Source organism: Chelonia mydas, chromosome 13 (genome assembly GCF_015237465.2).
Source record: "Chelonia mydas isolate rCheMyd1 chromosome 13, rCheMyd1.pri.v2, whole genome shotgun sequence".
NCBI lineage: Eukaryota > Metazoa > Chordata > Testudines > Cheloniidae > Chelonia > Chelonia mydas.
This window is the reverse complement of record NC_051253.2, coordinates 42,747,814-42,770,500: the sequence shown is the minus strand read 5'-3', so window position 1 is coordinate 42,770,500 and position 22,687 is coordinate 42,747,814. Positions and strand designations below refer to the sequence as shown.

Below are 22,687 nucleotides of genomic sequence, written 5' to 3'. Positions count from 1 at the left end.
AGGTGCCACAAGTACTCCTTTTCTTCTTAAAAGAGACTCCAGTTATTTCCTAGAGCGAACTCTGTTTCTTTGTGTGTGGCTGAGAGATGGGCCGGCAGTTTATCTCTTGGGTACACCCCTCTCCCAGTCGGGGTGCGAGCACCACTGGATTAGAGCTTCCTATGTGTCTATAAGGAGTCCAGTTCGCATCTTCTTTCTCCTCTCCCTAACTCCCACATTTAACCCTAACCCTTAGGATAAACCCTCACCTTAGCCTTTATATTGATCTCAACCTGAAAGCTCAAGGAATACCTTAGTTCTATCCCTAAATCCTGACTTCTTCCCTGAAGGGAATTCTAACCCTCAATGTAAATTCTAACCCTGGCTTTTAATAGCCGCCCTCCTTCTCCATCACAGCCTTGAAACTAACACTAAAGCCCAACCTAAACCTAACGATAAAGATAAAACCATACCCGAAATTCAACACTTAACTGAACACAAACCTAAATTTGTACTCTATCCCTATTTCTAAGGGTAACAAATAACCTTAATCTTTAACGTTTACCCTAACCCTAACCTTAAATGTATAAACTGACCGTAATACTAAAACTGGCCCTAATATTAATCATGACGTGTTACATTAACCTTTAACTGTAACCTGAACCTCCAATTTATAATCTGTCTCTAAATCCTAACCCTATTTGTAACCATAAACCTGAACTCTAACCCAAAACCTAAGAGCTAATCTTAATCCTACATTTTAATCCTACCCGGAGGCCTGAAGTCTTGCCGTAACCCTAAAGTTTATACCATAAACTGTAGCCTTAATGCATAGGTGGATAGGACTTACATGTTAATGTTAATGGAGATGGGGCAGAATAAATAGAATCACATAATGTTTAGAAGCCTTGGAGGCAGAAGTGTCAATAGTCCATTGTGGTTTATTGAAAACTGCTGTAACGTTTGAAGCCATCATTTTGAGTTTGAAAGGAGTTTCCTTCTCCTGCATGCAGGCTGTTGGGCTCCATAGGGAAGCTTGTGATCTGGATTTTTAACAGTCACTTTGCGAAGAGCCATGGTAGATCAGGATGGGGATGGGTTGTGCCACTCTCCCTTCAGGAGCAGCCTACTTTGTCTCTCTCTGCCTTTGGTTCTGGTGTGTTAGGGGGTCTGGATTGTGAACAATAATAAAGTAGTATAAAGTTGCTGCCTTTCAGGAAGAATATTGTATGTGTGTGTGTGTGTGAGAGAGAGAGAGAGAGAGAGAGAGAGAGAGCTAACTGTTCTGTGTGCATGTCCTTTAGACTGCTGATGTGTAAATAGAGATGGAGCTGTCTTTGGAGCTTGTGAGCCCCTCCCCGCTCCCTCCCCCGGGGTTGTAGGCCAGTAGCTGTTGGTATAGGAAGTATGACAGTAAAGTGTCCACTCCCACCTCTTCGTGGAAGCCTTTTGGATCCAAGGCATGATGTAGAGGTTCATCTTACATCCATCAACAGCGCATGTCCGACTTTTTCACTGCTGGATCCGATTGGGTCAGGACAATCGAAGAAAAGACGCCATGGACAGGAAAGCAATTGGTGAAAAGTGATATGAATAGTGAATAATTAAATTAAAAAGGTCTGGGGCCCGATTCTGCCTTGATGAGAACCTTATGAGGCCATTCCCAGCTGTGCAAAGAGGAGGGAGGAATGATTTGCACCCACTTTGCTCTTACATTCCTTAGGTGTTAGAAGGGTTGTAGGTGGGTTTCATTTGTGTCAAATCAGCTTCCCGGGCCAGTCCCTTGAGTTAGAGCAGGGATGACTCTGTCCTCTAAACTGTAGTTCAATTGTATGTTCAAAAACTCGACGTGAGAGTCCAGTCACTCAAATGAAGTGTCATAATGCGAAGAGCATGGTGGTGGGGCGGGAAGGGAGTCCCCAGTGAGTCAGCTCTTTTGTCTGAGGTGCTACTGTCAGTATTTAACCAGGAAGTGGGAGCTGTCAGCTTTGTATACACTGGATTGACCTGAAGGGGTTTAAGCCAGGAAGCAGGGAGTGTGTGGGGCCTGGGGAGGTGTGTGGAGCGCTGGGTTCGGGTGGGTGGCCAGAAAAATCGAGCAAAGGCTGGGAGGGTCTCTCTTTAGTTTAATACATTGTCTGATACTTGATCAGAGATCACACCCACTATGGAGCGATGGGCAACAAGATGGAATATTGTCTGGGAATTATATAGATAAAACCTGACTTTACTCATGCCGGGTGACCCTTCCTATTCCTGTGCCCAGTGGGGTATTGTTTATCATCTGCAGCCCTCTGCAGCCCATGGGATAAGGGGGAATCCACAGCTGGTGTTTCTGTATGATCATTTGTAGGTTTTGGTTCACTGTGCGCCTTGCACAGCAATACCGGGCGGTGTCCTCAGTCTTCAAATTGCTCATTTGCAAATAAACCATGTTGCTGGGATTGTCTCTGGAGATGGTGAATCAACCTTTGACGGAATCAGCGTCCTACGTAGAGGTGACTTGAATGTGGGCAACCCACTCCAGGCCCTTTCCAGGAGCCTGACGGACCCAATTCATTTCATAATCACTGAAGGTGAACCCGGAGGCTTTGCAGGAGAGGCAGAGAGGGTCTTCAAACTTTTTCACATCCCCTCTGGACTCCAGCAGCTGGACGTGGGACCGGGCACCTGGGAATAAGGACACGTTTAGAAATGGTGCTGAGAACAAGGATACAATATCTCCCCTTTCTCTGCAATGTATTTAAGAGCGGAGACTACCTTCCAAAGCTGCTAGAATGAAAACCGAATGGAGCCAAAGTCTCATTTTCCCCGCTGCTGGAGGGGAAATTTCTCAGGGGATTGGCCGGTCACTGCACAGACCCAGTGGGCTGTGGACTGTGTCTCCAGGTGCTGGATGGGCAGAGAGAGGGACAGATTTAAACAGGAAATTTCTCGACCTATCTGTATATCCCCTTCCTTATAAGACACAAGCTCCTGCCCTTTGCTTTACCCTCAGTCTTGAAGAAGAGGCCTCAGCGGGCCCCTTATCCTGTGTTGTGAGGCACCTGGGCTGGGGGATCACGTCTGCGCTTTTACCTAAGGGAGAAGTAAAATGATCTCAAATCCCAAGACATCCTTCCCTGGCCAGACACAGTGTGTTCTTGGGTCAGGGAAAAGCTTCCCTTATTCCTCATTGCCTTTGGGTTAGACTGTGGGGGACAAGAGTATTTGGCAGCAGGACCAGAATCTGAGAAACTCTCTGAGGACAAGGGGAAGCAGGTTCAGCATTTTGTAGCCATGGGAGACCTGACAGTGACAATTGGCTGACAGCTAATGCGGGATGGGAATGTCACACAAGACTTTGGGGAGGCCGGAGCCAAATCTCATTCAGTGGCAGCTGCGTTCTGTGACCCTAGTGCCCCCCGGCCCCCACCCTCTGGCCTCTGCTTCTCCCTCAGCAGCCGCCTCCCCCTGAATGACCCCATGAAATCCCACCGTGTTCCTGTCCCCAGCCCTTGGCCACGTGACTGTCCCCAATGCCCTGCGGGCCAGCGCTGGGCTGAGTGATGTCATCAAGGGTGGAGGGTCTGGGTCTTTTATCTCCATGGTGACTCTGTGACATGGTGGCACTTTACTGGGGGTTGGGATGTCTCAGCTCCACCCACTGACACCAGCGCAGGGTCCAGGCTGGGATTTCCACAGGGCAGTTGGTGAAAACAACCCAGGAGCCGCTTTAGAAAGTCCCAGTGGCGCCACATCCCCCGGCGCAGCGGAGCGGGGTTTATTCCGGCGCCGGGTGATCTCTGCCCCCCAGCCCCGCCCGGACCCTGAATGGCCCATTTCCACACCCCGGCCTCCATCTCTCTGCCTCAGTCCCCCGCCCCGAACCAGGGGCTGTGATCGTTCCCCTGCCTCCCGGCAGCATTGGGGGGATAAAGGCAATAACCGTGTGTGAAGGGCGGAGACGCCCCGGTGAGGGGCCTCCAGGGCTGGTGTAACCACTCGGTGAACTAGGCGGCCGCCTAGGGTGCCCAGATTTGGGGACCCCAAAAAGGGGTGCCCCAATTTTTTTTTTTTACACTATTGCTTAGGGGCAGGTACCTGTCAGTCTCCGGCGCTCGGGCCACGCCAGGGCCAGCAGCCTCTTCACCTCAGAGTCTCCCCCACTTGCCCAGGGGCCACCCCTCCTCTCAGGCTCCCCAGCCGCTGCCACCACGGCCGCCTGGAGGACACGGGAGAGGGGCACTGCCTCAGAGGAGACGCAAGGGGCCGGGCTCGGGTGGGGCCCCACATCTGCATGCCGAGAGTAGCAGGAACCGGGCACCGCTCGGTGGGAGCCAGGCGGCCCAAGCCCAGGGCACCAGCAGCCTCCGCAGCAGCAGGGGCAGGCGGGGAGCGTAGGTGCCCTGGGCTCGGGCCACCTGGCTCCTCCTGAGTGGTGCCTGGTTCCTGCTTCTCTCAGCCGGCAGGTGCGGGGCCCCAGCCAAGCCCAGCCCCTTGCGTCTCCTCCGCGGCAGCACCCCCCGCCTGCGTCCTCCTGGGCGGCTGTGGCCGGGGAGCCTGAGAGGAGGAGTGGCGCCCGGGCAAGCGGAGGAGACTCCGAGGTGAAGAGGCTGCTGGCCCTGGCGCGGTCCGAGTGCTGGAGACTGACAGGTACCTGCCCCTGCCCTATCCCGGCACCGCGTGCCCCCCAGCCCAGTGAGTGTTACCTGCCCCACCAGCCTCAGTGCCCTGCCCCATACTGTCAGCCACCCCAAGCCCACTGTGACACCAGCTCCCCTTGGCAAAGGGCCCCCAATCTTCACAAACAGCTGTCATCGCAGGCCTGACAAACTCACTGCATCCCACAAGTGTCTTACAGGGCACTGACCCACAAAGAGGAACGTAGAAGGGATCTACACAAGGCTGGTAAGTTGCCAAGAGTGAGAATCTCTGTGAGATGTGTGCATGGGTAATATTGTGTATTTACCTTAAAAGTCTGCTTTACAGACTTGAAGTAGAAATTAGTCTCCAGGGGATAATGGCCCTTTGGGGCAAGGGGGATTTGTCACCCGGCTAACTTGGCTGGTGATGCAATGCAAGGCTCAGTTGTTTAGCTTTGCACAGTAGTAAAACTTTGAATGGGACACCATCAGAGGCAATGGCAAAGAACTGAAAAGCCTTAAAGGTAAAAAAGAAGGATTACAAGAGCCGTTACCCATTCTGACAGGCTGTTTATAATGCTACGTTTACTAGTTTTTAGAGGTTGGGGCGGGGGGGGGGGCAGCACAGTGGAGGGGGAGGAGGGTCGCAATGTGGAAGTTTCGCCCAGGGCGCAAAATATCCTTGCACTGGCCCTGGGGGCCTCACTTCTGTTATAACGAGCTAATGACCTTCCGCTGCATTAATGGGATAAACATCCCAGTTTGCTGAAAGGGCCAGAGCCTCCCTGGTGTAAATCAGGAGTAACTTGAGTCGAGTGAAAGCAGTTGCGGTGTCTTTACACTGGCGGAGGATTTGGCCCCTAGAGCAATTCTCTCCACCCGTTGGGTCCGATGCAAACCCCAACGCGCTTGTCCCCTTTACACTGACAGACGCTGACCTATGAGTCTGACACCGAGACTGGCCCCGCGGGAGCCAAAGTACCGGGTCTGCGAGGGGAGAGCGACTCAGAACAGGACTCACTCCGGATTGGAGTTCACAGATGAAGTGGGGGATCTGTGCACCCAGAGGTGCTCTGGGCAGGAAGGGGAGACACAGTGCTCGGGAACGGAAGGGTTAAAACTGACGGGAGGTTTGTGCTCCGTTTCCCCGGGTGCCGGGTCTCCTGCCCGAGCCCGAAGCGGGGAGGAGGGGTGTCACTGCTGCCCCCGCGCGGCCGCCGGGAGAAGGGCGATTCCGCAGCCTGGGTTTTTGTATGATCACAAACCGGTTTGGTGTCACTGTGTGTCTCGCACAGTAATAGCGGGCGGTGTCCTCGGGCTTCAGGTCGGTCATTTGCAGATACAGCTCACTCTTGGAGTCATCCCTGGAGATGGTGAATCGCCCTTTTACCGAGTCACTGTAGTATATGCTAGAGCTGTAAATCCTGGCGATCCACTCCAGTCCCTTCCCGGGAGCCTGGCGGACCCAGCTCATAGCGTAGATGCTCAAGGTGAAGCCGGAGGCTTTGCAGGAGAGGCGGAGAGAGTCTCCGGGCTTTTTCACACCCCCTCCGGACTCCACCAGCATCTGGGACCGGACACCTGGGAATAAAGACAGGCCATTAATGTCGGTATAAAAACAGCGAGAACACAATATTCTTCTAACTCTGCCAGGTCTTCAGAGGAGGAAAATACCTTCCAAAGCTGCTACAGCAACAATGACAAGGAGCAAAAATCCCATTTTCCCGGGTGCTGGAGGGGAAAGTTCTCAGGGGACTGGCTGGTGACTGCACAGACCCAGGGGGCTGCGGATTGTGTCTCCGGGTGGATCCTGGGCAGAGGGAGGCAGAGATTTAAAGAGGAAACTGTCTCCCTCATTTGCATGCCCCGCTTTATAAGAGACACACGCTCCTGCTGTCAGTGATCGGATTGACTCGCCCTCGGGCTCCGGGTGCGGGAGTCAGAGTGTCCCGTCCTGTGTGTCTGTGCAGCGCCGGGCACAGGGCGCTGGGGTCCTCCTGACACTTTCGGACCCTGGGAGGAATGAACAGCTCCCTGCAGTGACTGTATTTCCTCGCATGGGAACTGAGGGCCTGGCTATTGTGAGGGGATACTGGGGACTGGGGGGACTCAGCTCTGGAGCCCCTTTCCACCTCTGGTCAGGGGAGTCAGTGTCTGGAGAGGGGTCGTGTGCCAGGGATCCATTGGTCTGGGCCATCCGCTGGAGAGGGAAGGTTCCCATCGCATCGGGAGGGAAGCCGCGTTCGCAGCAGTGACCGGCTACACTGAAATGATCTATGTGTAGAGGAGCGTTAGGTGCTTGATACAGGGATTTGCAAAAGCCAGCACAATGAGTGGAGAGCTGCCAGTCCTACCCCTTCGGAAATGCTGAGGAGGGGTTGGGTCCTAAGTACCACCTGTTAAAGGGAGTTAGGTGCCTATCTCCAGCTGGGTTCACAGCCCTGTCCTGGAGTTAGTCCCAGGTATTTACATTCAAAAACACGCCCAAACTCCCTAGTGCCGGAGAAGGATTTGTTGGTGCTTCCCTTAGCCTTTAGCCTAGTGGTTAGAGCACTTGCCTCGGACATGGCAGAGCCAGGATCATTTCCTGCCCCTCTGCCTGATCCGGGAGCAGGGACTTGAGCCCCGGTCTTGCACTGTCAAGGGCAGGGTGACATTTGGGGTACAGACACCCCCAGCACATCCCTTTCTCTTTCAGACCACATAAGTATTAATTAAGTCACGGTGGAACAGCACGAACAGGAGAGATTGAAAGACCCCTCCCCAAATACCCCGTAGCCTTGTGCTCAGGGCGTTCACCCAGGACCGTTTTGCTGCTGTGACAGGCGATTGTGTCACAGGAGCCTAATTCATATTTTGAGAATTGACTTTGGAGAGGAGAAAAATCTACTGACAGTGACGTTTAAGTAAGATAGGAGCCGAAGACGTTTGGGGAGGAATAACCGCCTGTCTGTTTAGATGGGCAAACGCTCGCTGGAGGGACTAAAGGCTCCTGTGTTATTCAAAGCAGTGTTAATGTTTCTAATTATATTGTGTTTAATTTTTCATAAATTACGCCCAGTGTTTTCCTTCCCTTGACGCACAGCCGGGAACAATGAATTGTGTTCCAGACAAATGCCTCCTCCTTCGCAGTGTTGCGATGCGCATTTCATCTGAAAAAGCTGCCATTGTCACAGCCACCTGGATGGGGCATCTATGCCACCCGGAGAAAGTGTTATGCTATGTTACTAATAAAGCCCAAAGCCACTACTGGCCGCTGGATGCAATTGTTGCCACCATAACAATTGTGTTTGTAATATATTGCTTCTTATGTAAAAAAACAACAGTCACCCTCGCCACTGTGTCAGAGGGAGGGTAAAAACCTTAGTGGCGACTCCTCACAACACAATGTTAATTCGTGGTTCGGGGGGGGGAATGCCACAACCCAATGGCCCCCTCCCTCAGGGGGACCCCTGGAACAGCAAATCAGCATTGTACGTCGCTAACGCTGTCGCAGGCATCACAAGGCATTTTGAGAAGGATTAAAGGTGTAAGGGTAAAGTAACAGGTTCCTTTGCAGTTATGAGAGGCTGTAGAGGGAGAAAGGAAAAAAGAAATGGGTTAACTCAACGCTCCAGCTAGGTCCAAAGATAAGACGCTGACTCCAGCTCAAGGCCACAGCACACAACCGCCTCTCGGCTGCCTGCCAAGAAAGACGGGGGCCTGAATTCAAGCCCCATCGAGCTGTAAAAAAAAAAAAAAAAAATCATCTAAACAAAACTGTAGGGGCTCCAAAAAGAAGTAAAACAGCAAAGGTCAGCAAGGAAAAAATAACCGTCTCGCATCCCTAAAGCCGGTGTGTTTTTAAAAAGTGGCGAAAAGCGGGTTTGAACTGGTACAAAAAGCATGGGGGACAGAAGTCCCTCAACAGAAGGCCCCCCCAAAAACCCAGGTCTTAAAAATCCTCCCAAAAGCCAGGGCGGGTCACAGATCAACAGCGAACTCTGGGCAGCCTGTGCACAGAACAAAACTCCCGTCCACCCTTCCCCCTCTTCTTCTTACATTTCACCCGGGCTTGGCCAGCCTCAGGTAGTGCGTGTGTAAGTATAAAAGGGGGCTAGGGCTTGGGGCACTAACACTTTCTTCCTTTTTCTAAGTAACATAAAAAGCACCCATCACTCTCCGCTGTTGTTTTACTTTATTTTATTAATAAAGCTTTAAAACGTAGTCACTTGGTGTGCTCCTTCATTTCCTCTCCTAACGATCCTGGGGCCTCAGCCTAATCACCTAATGCTCCAGGCAAATTAATAACATAAATCTGTCACAATGGATGCCTGGTGCGTTCTATAAATCAGTCCCTGTTAAGTCACTTTTTTGTAGGACACCCCGGTGCTTGTGTTTCACTTTTGGGGTGTGCAGATACATTTCCAGTTACAGGGTGCAATGAGTCGTATAAATAGAATACAGACTCCAGTTTCCAGCTGCCCCAAGGGCTCCCATGTGCTCAGGAGATTGTGGTTTCCTCTGCAGACCGTTTTTCCATGACTCTGACTGGGTTTCCTTTTGCTGTGCTGCTCTCATGGTAATACATGGTGGTGTCTTCACTTCTGAGCCCACTGATCTCTACATAGGCTGTGCTGATGGAGTTGTCTCTGGAGAGGGTGAATCGCCCTTTATATTTGTAGGCATAGCCAATTCCTCCATTATTTGGGTTAATCCTGTTGAATCCAAGACAGCAAGTGGCTAGTGAAACTGTACCCAGATGGTTTACAGGACAGCTTCTCTGACGCTCCAGGCTTTTTAATCTCAGCACCAAACTGGACCCGTTGGATCTGGGACCAGACACCTGCAGATAAGGGAGAAGAACGCATGAGTCTGAGTACCCTTCTTGTTGACTCTTCTTTCTCCTGCACACCCCAGATCTCTCTGAAATTCACTTACCCGGGAAGGCTGCCAGCAGGAACAGAAAATGTAGCAAATATTTAATGGTTCTTTCTACAACACCCTCCACCTGGCAAAGCAAGGTGACTCCTTTCGATGGTAATTTTCTCCCATTGCAAACTTTAAACAGGGAGTATAATTACTTTATTTGCATATTCAACATCAAAGACGCCTCAAAGGCTCCAAGGAGCTGAACGGGAATCAGAATGCATGAACTGTGCTTGGATCTGGCATCTGCCATTCTTCTGGTTCTCAGAACTCATCCGAATCTATTTTTAATTAAATCTCTTGCAGTAGCACATCAGGAGAAGGCCCCGATTCTATTGTGAGCTGCAGTTTATTTAGGTAAAATATTCAAAATGGGATTCAAGGAAAAGAATTAGCATTTAAAGGGAAACACAAAACAGATGTAGAGGCTGAACTTTCCTGAGCTGTCCAAGGGATTTGGATACCCAGTTCCCTTCCAAATCGATGGGGACTTGAGGTGGCTATTTCAAAGGTAGAAATGCTTGGGCATCAAAATCACATTGATTTACAACTGAGTTAGTGTCTAAGTGCCATTTGTGCCTTTGAATATTTATCCCTTGGAGTCTAAATCCCCTAGACAGCTTTGAGACTCTCAGCACTTGTCTACACACAAAAGGTGTACCACTGGAACTATAAAGGTATAATTCAGGGGGTAGAACAGACTCCTCCCCTAATATGGACACAGACATACCAGTGTTACACAGGAGGGCAAAGTAAATTATGAAGATCTTCCCTTCTGGCCTTGAAATCTGAGTCTATGAATCAGTATAAAGTTCCTTCAGCTCGTGTGGCTGTTCTTGGGTGGGAAAGGAGAATGCAAAATCCCAGTATAAGAAACATTTCAGCAGCTATACCTGTGTCCAGTCTAGGGAGTGTATTGATACAACTATTACAATCACACACACACACACACACTACAGAAACCCTCCCGAAAATCTCATACTTGTACAATATCCGTGGGCCAAGGAGGCCTCAGGCATGATCTGTAAACAAGGGATTGAAAGAACAGCCCTGGGTTCTCCTCCCGGCGTTTCCAGTGGACCTGTTGGTTCACCTTGGGGTGTAACATCAACTCTCTGAGCCTCTGCTGGTGTCTGCCTGGTGTATTTGGATTGTGAACTTTTCAGTGCTGGGACTGCCTGTCCCCAGGGCGAAGTGCGGCACCCGGCATAATGGGGCCCTGGACGCCGTTAGGGTGTGTGAGACAGACCCCCACGGCGTGACCGCACAGCTGTATAACTGATGTTTAAAGAGACCGGGATTTTTGAGAGCTGCTGAGCAGATTAGTGTAGCTGGGTCCCCTTGATCGAAACGGTATTTTGGGTTTCAAATCTCAGCCCCAAAGAGTCATTCGCAGGCAGACACTGGCTGTGATTTCCAGAGGGGCAGAGGAAAACAGGACTTGTACTGCGGAGGCAGCTGGATGTTATGAAAACCCCACACCGAAATCCCCTTTGGTTTCATTGGGATTTTGGCACCTAATTCCCTTCATCTCCATTGACAATTCTGGGCACTGGCTGCTCTGAGAAATAGGACATTTCAGTGACGGCTCCTGTCTCCTCGCCTCCGATGTCCTTTCACTGGGCGAGATTGTGTATCCTCTTCTCATGGGGAAAACACTTAGCCACTCGGGGACTATTTGTTAAGGGAGTTAGGGACCATTCTCAGGTACTCACTGGTAAAACAAGACGACCTGCCCCCTACAGAAGGGGTGGGGAACATAAAGACGGAGATGGAGCAGATCTATTAAAAGTGCCCGGGTGTTTATTTCACTCGGATTTCCCTTCAGTGGCTCTGAGTCCCACTGACCCCATATGTTTTCAGGGCTCAGTGAAATCAAAGTCTTTTTCCTCTGACGTGTCCGTGTTCTCCTGAAGAAGGGAAGCCCCGGCCTGTGAGCCCAAAGTCAGTGCGACCTTTCTCGGGGCTGCCTCTCTTCGCTGGGGCAGCACACAGGGACCTGGTCTTCTTTAAGCACCCCTCTTCTCAGGGGAGGCGGGCGGCAGGTTTGTAGACATTTTGGTGGTGCTCAGAAGGCCCAGAGCCTGCCCCCCCAACCCCGCCCCCCACAAACTCCACCACCCACCTGTCTAAAGCTCTGGGAGGGAGTTTGGGTGGGGGGAGGTGGTCTGGGGTGCAGGAAGGGGCAGGCTCTGGGAGGGAGTTTGGGTGAAGGTTCTGGGCTGGGCTGGGGGGTGAAGGCTCTGGGAGGGAGTTTGGGGGTGGGAGGGGGTGTGCGGGAAAGGGGTGGGGGTGCAGGCTCTGGGAGGGGGTGGGGGGTGCAGCGCTTATCTGGGGCTCCTCGGCAGGACGAGCCGGGTTTCCTATTGGCTGCAGGGGCGCTTGGGTGGGAGCAGCGCGCAAGGACACAGACTCGACCCACCCCACCCAGGGGCCGCAGGGCGGGGCCGGCAGCCACGTGGAGTGAGCAGGCAGGACCCCGCTCAGCTCCGCTGCGCTGCCGGTGGTGGGCGGGGGCCCCGGGGCCATTTTAAATCATCCGCCGGGGAGCGCCCGGGGGCAGAAGTTGGGGCCGAGGGAGAGACCCGGCCTCAGACATTGCTGGAGCCGGGCCCCGGGCCAGGAATATTCCTGGTGCCCAGGCACCACGGGCCCATAGACCTCGCCGCCCACCCGCCCCTTCTGCCCTTCCTCCTTCGCACTCCCTGGGTAGCCCCCTCTCCCCAGGGCTTGCTCTCCTCTCACAGACGGAGTTAAAGGAGCCTGTTTTTGGGGGGGGGGGGTGCTTAGTCTCCTCTCACTCCCAGCGAGGTTCGCTAACAGGGTCTAATAGCCGGGGCTCCCTTCCCTCCCGGGAGCTGTGGGCGAAGGCAGGGGGTCAACGCCCCGGTAACGGGTCTGATCCTGTGGCAGACACACGCTTCCTGGGACACCCAGCTTCTCCCAGGGCTGTGATTGTTCTGGTCCCCTTCTCCTCCGGTTACTGTTGACTATGTCCCAGGAACAGAGTCCTAGCTTGAAAAGTGATTTAGGCACTTAAAGATCTAAATCCCATTAACTTTCATTGATCCCAAGTCACTAAGGGATAATTACCCAGAGTCTGTTCACAGGGGTAACCGTTATCCAGGGTGGCTGAGGGCTGCAGTGTTCGCAGGAGACCCGGGTTCTCTCACTGGCGGGTTTTTGAATTGGTCCAGATGTGGTTTGTCACTGTGTCCCGAGCACAGTAATACTTGGCTATGTCATCGGTTCTCAGGCTGCCCAGCTGTAGATAGGCCGTGCTTATGGAGGTGTCCCTGGTGATGGTGAATCGCCCCTGGAAGGCCTGGGCATAGCCAGTGCTACCGCTACCAGGATAGATGTATCCTATCCACTCCAGTCCTTTCCAGGGCGCCTGCCGTGCCCAGTTCATGCCATAGCTGGTAAAGGTGTAGCCGGAGGTTTTACATGTCACCTTCACAGACTCTCCAGGCTTCTTGATTTCTGCCCCAGAGTCAGTTCAGCTGGATCTGGGACCTGACACCTGAAAAGGAGTAACAATAAGGAAGAAAAATATGATTAATTTCTCTCTCTTTTCCCCCTTCTCTTCCCATAGAAGGATTTATCCTTCTATTGCTCCCCCCACCGTAGAATTATCTGAGCTCCTGGGGTATATATGAATTTATCCCCACATCACCCTGCTGAGGTAAGGATGTGCTGTTACCCCATTTTACCGACAGGAAACTGAGTCACACAGAGATTCAGCCTGGGATTTTCCAAATGCCTAAGGGATATTGACACCTAACTCCCAGTAAAACCAACAGGAATTTAGCACCCAGACCCCTTAGGTAACTTTTCACATTCCATGACTGGTTTCAAGTCACATGTGAAAGATGCAGGGTTCAAACACAGAAGACTGGCACTCAATAATTCTATCTGAACCAGAAAACCATCCCTTGCTACACTTGCTGTCCTAACTCACTGCTTGTCAGTTTACTCCACTTACCGGAGAAGGCTGCCAAAGGACAAGGAACCCCAGACATGCCATTTTAATTCTACCCAACCGCCTTGTGTGGTGCAACCACTGTGAACTGTCTGGCTGCCCCGGCAGATTTCCTGTGAGGCTCAGTCTCTCTCCTTTATCAGGAAGTTTCCCGACTTCATTTGCATGTGGTCATTGCCAAGGCATTTGAATAAAGCGCAGCTGCGCCGAGCTTGGCAAATAAACGACCTCAGAACCCGGAGTGACAGAATCATGGGAAATCGTGAGGCCATTGCAATGGAATTCATGCCCCCATTCAGGAAAGCATGAAAGATGCTGATCTCAATGGGATTTCAGTGTAAGTTTAGAGATAAACGGGAAGCCCAAATGTTAAGATGCTTGACATTGGGTTACTAGGCTGAAATAACCTGTGGATATGAAAAAAAAATATGCACTAACTGAAGCTATGAACATGAGCACCCTTCTTTGCTGAAATGTGTAGGTGAGCTGTGATTTCCACAACCCCCTAGGAATGCCAGGTACTTGCTTTCCAATCTTTTCACAGCTTTGCTTTGTGACCAAATCCTGGCTTTGAAAATCCCGGCCTTATGTATCAGAGGAGAAAATCCTCTTGAGTGTTTCCGTGTTCACTTTTTATGAACTATTTCTCCCCGTTCTTACACAGGACATTTTGCTGCCCCGGACCTTGCTTTCGCTTTTATTTAATGTTGGAGAGTGTTTTGTGTCTTGTCAGCCAGAAAATATCCGTCGTTTTTTTTTTCTTTAAATGCTGATTTAGATTTTGAAAGTGACTCTGGGGATTTATCTTAAACCGTGGAAAATCTCTCTCCCTTTCTCTTTCCCTCTCCCTCTTGTTTGTGTCTGTCACCACTGTAATCTGGCAGCTCAGGATCCCAGAGACATCCCTGTCACAGCAGCAGAGGAAGGAGGTTTTACCTGAACCCACGGAAGAGGTGTGGTGCAGGGGATCGGACAAGATGTTCATTTCTCAGTTTGGAGCGTGGGACTCGAAGAAGCCCTGTTCAGTTTGTTCTGTATGGACAGACGTCTTGCTCTCTGCTGTCTGAATGAACAGCCAAAGAAAGCAATTATAGCCATAGCCAACAATGAGAACTTGCCTAGCAGCTGGCCACCTAGGCGAAGTTTCAAAGCCAATTAATGGAGTTGGAAACTCAAAGTGTGCGTTGAACTCCCACAGGGAGCGTGGAGATCTTATTCTTAACGTTAGCCAGTGAAAACTTCTCCGGTGCAGCACCGAGCGAGTTTTTGTCTGGGAATTTTGTCTGCTCCTGGGCTGATTTAGTCTCATTGTGTCTCTGGCCCAGTAATACAGGGCGGTGGCTTCAATCTGCTCATTTGCAAACAGAGCAGGGAGTTGGGATTCTCCCTGGAGATGGTGAATTGTCCTTTGACTGAGTCTGCATAGTACGTTTCACTTGAATCCTACTTAATGTCAGCTAAGGACTGCAGCCCGTTCCCTGGAGCCCGAGGTACCCGTTTCATCCAGTAGCCAATGAAAATGAACGCAGAGTCTTTGCAGGAGACTGTTCAGGAGTCTCCTGGTTTTTTCTGAGTCCTTTGCCAGCCCTACATCGCATTAGACATCTGCAAACACAAAAACATGCAAGCAATGGACCCAAGGCATACCTACAATAAGTACATTCTAACTCGATTTCTGGAAATATTTCTGTGGAAGAACAACACCCCCCAGGGAGCTGGGAGGAAAAGAAGAAATCCAGAGAAGGAGCTCCTGATAATGGTGATGGATGAAAAGAAATAGATTCTTGGCTACAGAAAGAGGGGAGGTAATTTGTAAAATGTCTTTAGGAGCCCAGGCTTTAAGCAGAAGGCTGAATTTACAGTATTTTGATTCAAGCACACAGAGGGACCAGATGGGCTTGTGGTTAAAGCCCTGGGGCCAGGGCTGGTCTTCTCACAAATTTACAGTGAAATAACGACCTCCTCTGTTGAATTCACACCTTCCAAAAGTGCAATAAGATTGAAGCAGGACACACTTTGAATTGGGAATGTGGGATCCACACCCAGATGGGTACTGAAATCATAAAGATTGGGGAGGGATAGCTCAGTTGTTCGAGCATTGGTCTGCTAAACCCAGGGTTGTGAGTTCAATCCTTGAGGGGGCCATTTAGGGATCTGGGGCAAAAACTGGGGATTGGTCCTGCTTTGAGCAGGGGGTTGGACTAGATGACCTTCTGAGCTCCCTTCCATCCCTGATATTCTATGATTCTATGAAAATCAATGAAAGGGTTTGGGTGAAAGTTCATGGTGAGATTTGACTTGCAATGGGTCCTGTGTGCCTAAATCACTCAGGGCCATGGGATCAATCCTGTGAAAATCCACGTAAGTTCCTACCTGCCCCTTTAGGGCCTTGGAACACAAAGGAGAGTGTGGCTGAAGCTTGGACTACCTAACTTTAAGACCCTGCCAGCTTGTGCAATCCAATCCCCTGAGTTAGGCACCTCCAGCCCTATTAAACATGGAGGCAGATGTCACAGGCTGATTGGCCTTTTGAGGCAAGCTGGGATCTGCCTGGCCCATGACTTTGCAGCTATTCCTCAGCCTCACTGATGAGCTGGGAACATAGGAGCTCATTAGTGACCCCAGCTGGGTATAATGGGGCTTCATTAGAAAGGCTGAGCCCGGCTTTTGTGGTGAGTGAGAGCATTGCTTCAATAGAGCTGGGAGCTCTGTAGGGGCCTAGAGGGAGGGGATCTAAGCAGAGGTACTGGAGGAAGGTTTAGTTCTTTTGGGGACAGGTTGTGGTCAGAAAGCAGTGCTATGGGAATGGGGTGAACTCCTGGGGGGGGGGGGGGTAGAGTGAGATGGAGCCCTGAGGTAGGGTTTGTGAGGACCAGGGAGTGAGCTAGAAGGCCATGGAGGGTGGAAGGCTAGTTTAAATGGCACTTGGGCTCCCAGGGGGAGGAGCTAAGGGGCCCTCTACACTCATAAGAAGAGGAGCTGAAGTGAAGCTGAGCAGGATGGGGAAGGACCTTTGGTTCAGAGCTGCCCCCTGGAATGAGACTGAACAGCTGTGGGGCTTGGGTTGAGACGCAGGAGGCCTAGTGGGAGAAGCTGGAGAAGACACTGGCTGAGACACTTGCTGCTGAGAAATGGCCACCAGAGAGATGTGAGCGGAAAAGTCTCCTGTAACTCTCCATCTGGGCAGGTGGGGCTGCCCTAGAGGTAAGGATGCATGTGTAGAGGAGATTTAGGGGCTTGATAAGGGGAATCTGCAAAAGAAAACGCACTGAGTGGGGAGCTGTCTGAGCTACCCACTAGGAAATGCTGAGGAGGGGTTGGGTCCTAAGTCCCATCAGTGAAAGAGGGTTAGGTGCCTCACCCCAGTTGGGATTCATGGCCCTCTCCTGGAGTTAGGTGACTAAGCTGTTACTTAACTCCCACTTCCCCACAACCACTTATGCCAGAGAAGGAGTTGTTGGTGCTTCTCTTAGCTTTTAATCTAGTGGTTAGAGCACTTGCCTAGGACATGGTAGAGCCAGGATCATTTTCTTCCTCTCTGCCTGATGTGGGAGCTGGGACTTGAGCCCACATCTTCGACTGTCAAGCGTAGATTGACATTTGGGGTACAGACTCCTGCAGTGCATCCCATTCTCTTTCAGACCAAATGAGTATTAATTTAGTCATTGTAGACCAGCATGAACAGGAGAGATTGAAAGACCCCTCCCCAAAGACCCCATAGCCCGGTGCTGCGGACATTACCCCAGGACTGTTTTGCTGCTGTGACAGGTGACTGTGTCACAGGAGCCGAATCCACATTTTGAGAAACCACTAAGGAAACAGAAGAAAAATCTACTTACAGTGTGGTTTAAGTGAGTTAGGAGCCTAAGATGTTTGAGGAGGAATTACCCCCTGTCTGTTTACACAGGCAAATGCTCTCTGGAAGGACTAAAGGCTGCAGTGTTCGTCAGAGACTTGGGCTCTCTCACTGAGGGTTTTTGAATTGTTGTAGGTGTGGTTTGTGTCACTGTGTCCCGAGCGCAGTAATACGTGGCTGTGTCATCGGTTCTCAGGCTGCTCAGCTGTAGATAGGCCGTGCTTATGGAGGTGTCCCTGGTGATGGTGAATCGCCCCTGGAAGGCCTGGGCATAGCCAGTGCTACCGCTACTGGGATAGATGTATCCTATCCACTCCAGTCCTTTCCCAGGAGCCTGCCGTACCCAGCTAATGTAATAGCTGGTAAAGGTGTAGCCGGAGGTTTTACATGTCACCTTCACAGACTCTCCAGGCTTCTTGATTTCTGCCCCAGACTGGGTCAGCTGGATCTGGGAGCTGACACCTGTCAACAAACAACAATAAAAACCCAGTTAATGCCATTGTTTTCCTCCTCTCCCCAGGTTTCTCCAAGTCCTTCTGTTGCCCTCCTCACAACCGCTTCTGATCTGCTTGTATGTAATAATGAATTCATCCACACCACCCTCCTGTGAAGTAGGGAAGTAAAGTTATCCCCCTGTTTAAGGGATTTGGACACCTACTTTCCATTCAAGATGAATGAAAATTGGGTATCCAAATCCACTAGGGGGCTTTAAAATTCCACACTGTGATTTGTTCAGAGGTCGGATTTTGAATCCAGAATCCCTGAATCCCACTGCTACTTCTTAGCTTTAAAACCATCTTCCCTTGCCTAGCCCAGCCGTCCTAACCAGACACCTGTAGGTTCATCCACTTACCTGGGAAAGCTGCTAAAAAGAAGAAGAACCCCAGACAGATCATTTTCAGTCTCCACAACAACCTGGCGGGCTGCGAAGCAGTAACCCTTCCTCTGCTGGCGGCTCTTCGGTGAGGGCCCCTTGCTCCCCTTTATCAGTCAGTTTTCCTACTTCATTTGCATGTGGGCGTTGCTCCATCATTTGACTAACCCTCAGCTTCACTCGCCCTTACAAATAAATGACCTGAGAGTTTAGAGGGACACAGTCCTGGAGGACTCTAGAGCATGTTAACACAATTTGGGCCCCAATCCAGGAAAACACTAAAGTCACTTTGACGTCAGGGGGGACTTCAGTGTGAGCTGACAAATAATTGGTAAACTCGTGTGTTAAGGTGCCTAATAGTGGGTTACCAAAGTGTAACACCCAATGGATAGGAAACCAAAATAACCCAGAATCAATGAATGTATCAAGACCAGCCCTCTTCACTGGTGAAATATGTTTGTGAGCTGTGATTTCCAAAACCTCTAAAGAGCACTGTGTGGCGGTTCAATGATGAGACAGAACACAGATTTATTCAAGCAAGCAAGCTGGTCAGCTGAAATGGGCTGCTGCCTGTCAGCTTTCCACCTTCTCCTTTATTCTATTTCTCCCCCCTGCACATTACCTACTTTCACCGCAAAGGAATGCATGACATTGATTAATATTCTTGTTTTTCAGCTTCTATCTACTACATTCTTAATTCTCAGGCCTTAAGGCCAAGCCAAGGAAGCTTCCCACGATTACTGTCCTTTAATCAAGTTCCCAGGGTTCATATCTGATCCTCGTCCTTGGACGGAGCAATGTGTTGCTCCTCACAACGGTCAGGGTGTGCCCTGACTGTTTGCAGGTGGATGGACCAAACATGGGCCCTTCAGCACTGGATGCTCAATTCCCATTGATTTGAAAGGGATGTGGGTGGGCAAACCCTGACTTTGAAAATTCCAGCCCTCGGTGCTGCGGACAATAATTCCTTGTGATTATTCTCAGGTTCAGTCTTTGGGAAGAAACTCTTTTAAAGCTATTATGACTCTTTGCTGCCCCCATGTGGGTCTGTCCCTTTGGTAAACACAGAAACGATTTCCCCCTGTTCTTCCTTTAGTTTTATGTAACTTGGTTATTTTTGTCTCCTGTAAACCATGGGGTAGGGGGGCTTCTTGAAAGCTGATTTGGTTTTATAACTTCCTCCAGAGATTTTTCACTGTACTGCAAAAAATCCATCCGTCGTCCTATTCATAAGAAATTTCTCTCTCTGAAGTGCCTTTCGCTACTGTTATCTGGAAGCTTGACTTCACATCCCTCCTCCTTATGGTAGCAATGAGAAGGTTTGATGTGAACATTCAGTGAACAGGTGATAGATGTTATATGTCTGTGTTATATACAAACAGGAGGTAACACTAGATGCTTGTGACCTCCTGACCCGGCCCTCACTTGTATGAATCCCAGGAGTTCTCTTCAATGTATTAAGTACGTAGGAATGTCTGTGTTCATTCTATGAATGTACAGAAAAACTAAGCAATGTCAAGTGTTACCAAGAATGCCAACTTGTCTTGTAGCTGGCCACTTAGGTTAAGAATTTCAAAGCCACCATGTGATCTGGAATTGCAAACTGTGCATATAAGTCAGCGGTTCACAAACTGTGGTTCAGGACCCCAAAGTGGGTTGCAACCTCATTTTAATGGGGTTGCCAGGGCTGTCGTTAGACTTGCTGGAGCATGGGTCCAAATCCCAGGGCTGAAGCCAGAGGCTGAGCCCCGCAACCTTGTGCTGGGGGTGCTCAGGCTTCAGCTTCATCCCTGAGCCGCAGGGTTCAGATTACAGGCCCCCTGCATAGGGTTGAAGACCTTTGGCCTCCCTGCCTGGGGTAGCTGGGATCGGGTTGACTGAGGCTTTACACTTCCCAGGAGGGAGGACCAATTTTTGTTGTTAGAAGGGGGTTGCGTTGCAATGAAGTTTGAGAACCCCCGATAACTTCTTTAGGCAGATTGGAAAAATCTCATTCTTAATGGTGAGCGAGTGACAGCCTTTCTCTGTGCTGTCCCAGGGGTTTTTGCATGGCTGTGCTTGGATTTCTTCTCACTGTATGTGTCTCTCTCACAGTAATACCCGGCAGTGTCTTCGCCCTCTGACCGAATCTGTATAGTAGCTATCTCCCCCATCCTGCCTAATGCTGGCTGCCCACTGCAGCCCTTTCCCCGGAGCCTGACACACCCAGTCCATTCAATAGCTGCTGAAAGTGAACCTGGAGGCTTTGCAAGAAAGTTTTAGGGACTCTCCTGAGTTTCTGAATCCACCGCCGGACTCCACCAGCTCCACATCACACCGGACACCTGGGAACACAGAAGATACCAGTAATGTCCCCAGTGCATAGTACAATATATAACATAACTGTTTATTGATATAACTCTAGGGAACCGGAACACACCTGAGAGAGCAGAGAGGAAGAGAAGAGATCTCCATAAGAAGAGCATGATGATTAATGAAGAGAACTAGACCCAGAAAGGGGTGTAGTTTGGAAAGTGTCTCTAGCTGCCTTGGCTTTAAACAAATGGCTTCCTCCGTGAATTTGCATGGTTTGTTTGTGGTGTATAAAGAGCAACTGGACGGGGCTGTGGTTAAAGCACTGGACTGAGGACTGGTTTACATGTACGCTTGCAGGAAAATGATTGAATTTGTTTCATTCACACCTTTACAAACTGAAGCTTGAAATAGAACACCAGGCTGAAAGGAATCCACACAGAGACTGGCACTTCAACCCCAAAGGGTTAACATCAGTGTAGTGATATGGGTGAAAGTTTATGGCACAGGTATAATTTGCAATGGGAAGTCAATTGTTAGCATAGAATCAGACAGGCTGAGAGTCTCAAACTGGTAAACATCCTCTAGCCTGTGTCCTGCAGGAGCTCAGACTGTGCCCTTAAATCTCTGACACTAAGAAAGGAACCTAAAGGAGTTAGGAACACCGATTTCATTTTGTTGTTTTTAGTGCGATTTGGACACCTAAATCTCAGGGCATCTCCCAATCCCAGCCTTTACTTATTGGGGCCCGGTTATTAAAAATATTGAGGCAAATGAAGAAGCAGATAAGTAGCTAGTCAGATTTTTAAGATCAGGAAGGAACCTAACTTCTACCGAAATCTATGGGAGTTAGGCACTCATCTGATTCTGAACATCCCACAAGGTGCCTTTCTGATTCTTGAGGCATCTATAGACCAGAGAGTTCAAGGGGTTTAAGCTGAGAGTTTTCAAGGTGTCAGTCATCGCTTTATTCAGCGGTTCAATGTCTAATAGATTTAGGAGCCTGAATCTCATGATCAAATATGGAGATGGCTTGAAAAATCTGGGCCCTAGTGCTGCAGGTTTCCACCTGTAAAAAGGAGATATCACGTCACAGGGGTTCAAGGATATAAAGATAAATTGGTATTTGAGGTGTTGTGATATTGGGTTGATGGGGTCTATATAATTGTCTAGCTAGAAAAAGTGAACTTAAGCTTGAGCTCAGAATGGTGGAATTCCACTTGTTGTGTCACTGATAGAAAAGGTTTCAGGCTAATATTGGTTGTGTTGCAATAACACCAAGAGGACCCAGCCGAGTGTCAGGCCTCAGCCCTGTGAGACCGTCCTTTGCACAAAGCTCTTACCAGGCTGAAATTTTTTTCAAAGCCTCCTAAGGGACGTGGTTGCCCAAATGAATAAGAATTGAGAATCCCAATCTTTTACTGGGCTTTGAAAATCCCACTGTAAATAAGGAAAGAGGGGCAGGGAGAAATAGAGGCACAGGTCATGGAAGGGAGTGGCCCAGCAACAGGTGAGTGACAGAGGCTGGGAAAAAATCGTTGTCTCCTGACTCCAAATCCAACAGCCCAACGACTAGTAGACAGGTGGAATTTCAAGGAGATCCAACAGCTTTATGAAATAATTCTAGTTAGTTTAATTTGTATCATTTGGGTTTCTCTGTGTGAAGGTGGAGGCCGTGGGGATGGTGTTCCACAGAGGATTTAATATTCATTCAAAAGGGAGAGAATTTAGAATTCAGATTTTCCTTGTACTGTGGGCTTCTCATCTGACACACAAGCAGAGGATCCTGGGAAATGACCAATTGTTTTTCTTTGCACCCAGAGCACTGATAGCCAGAGCTTTTCTAGTGCTTTAATCAGTCCAGCTCTAGGCCGTTTCTCTGGGTATTTGCCCACCTCTGCACAGTGCTACAAACCCAGAGAGACTAGGCTGCTGTACAAACTGCTGGGTAATTCTTGCGCAATCTTCCTCTTTCCCTGCCAGCGGCAGCTTCTGAATGTGGAACAGGAGACTGGTCAGCACACGACTGAGCCGGGCTGTAGGATAGAAATTTTGAAACACAAGATCAGGCTGAGAAAAGTATTTCAATTGCGTGAAAGTGGCAAGATTCCAGTTCTGCTGATTGACCACTGCCCCATGGACTTCAAAAGAGCTCTGGCAGCGCTGATTTC

General features: G+C 50.0%; 1 pseudogene and 1 gene segment (V, D, J or C); both read right to left on the bottom strand.

The window, feature by feature from the left end:
* Positions 1–7,721: 7,721 nt before the first annotated feature.
* On the bottom strand, positions 7,722–10,531 carry LOC122462628 (annotated as a pseudogene).
* A 6,847-nt stretch (positions 10,532–17,378) lies between these two features.
* On the bottom strand, positions 17,379–18,337 carry LOC114018751. The segment is given in 2 exon segments: positions 17,379–17,812; positions 18,204–18,337. Coding segments are annotated over 2 exon segments (462 nt in total).
* Between the last annotated feature and the right edge of the window lie 4,350 nt (positions 18,338–22,687).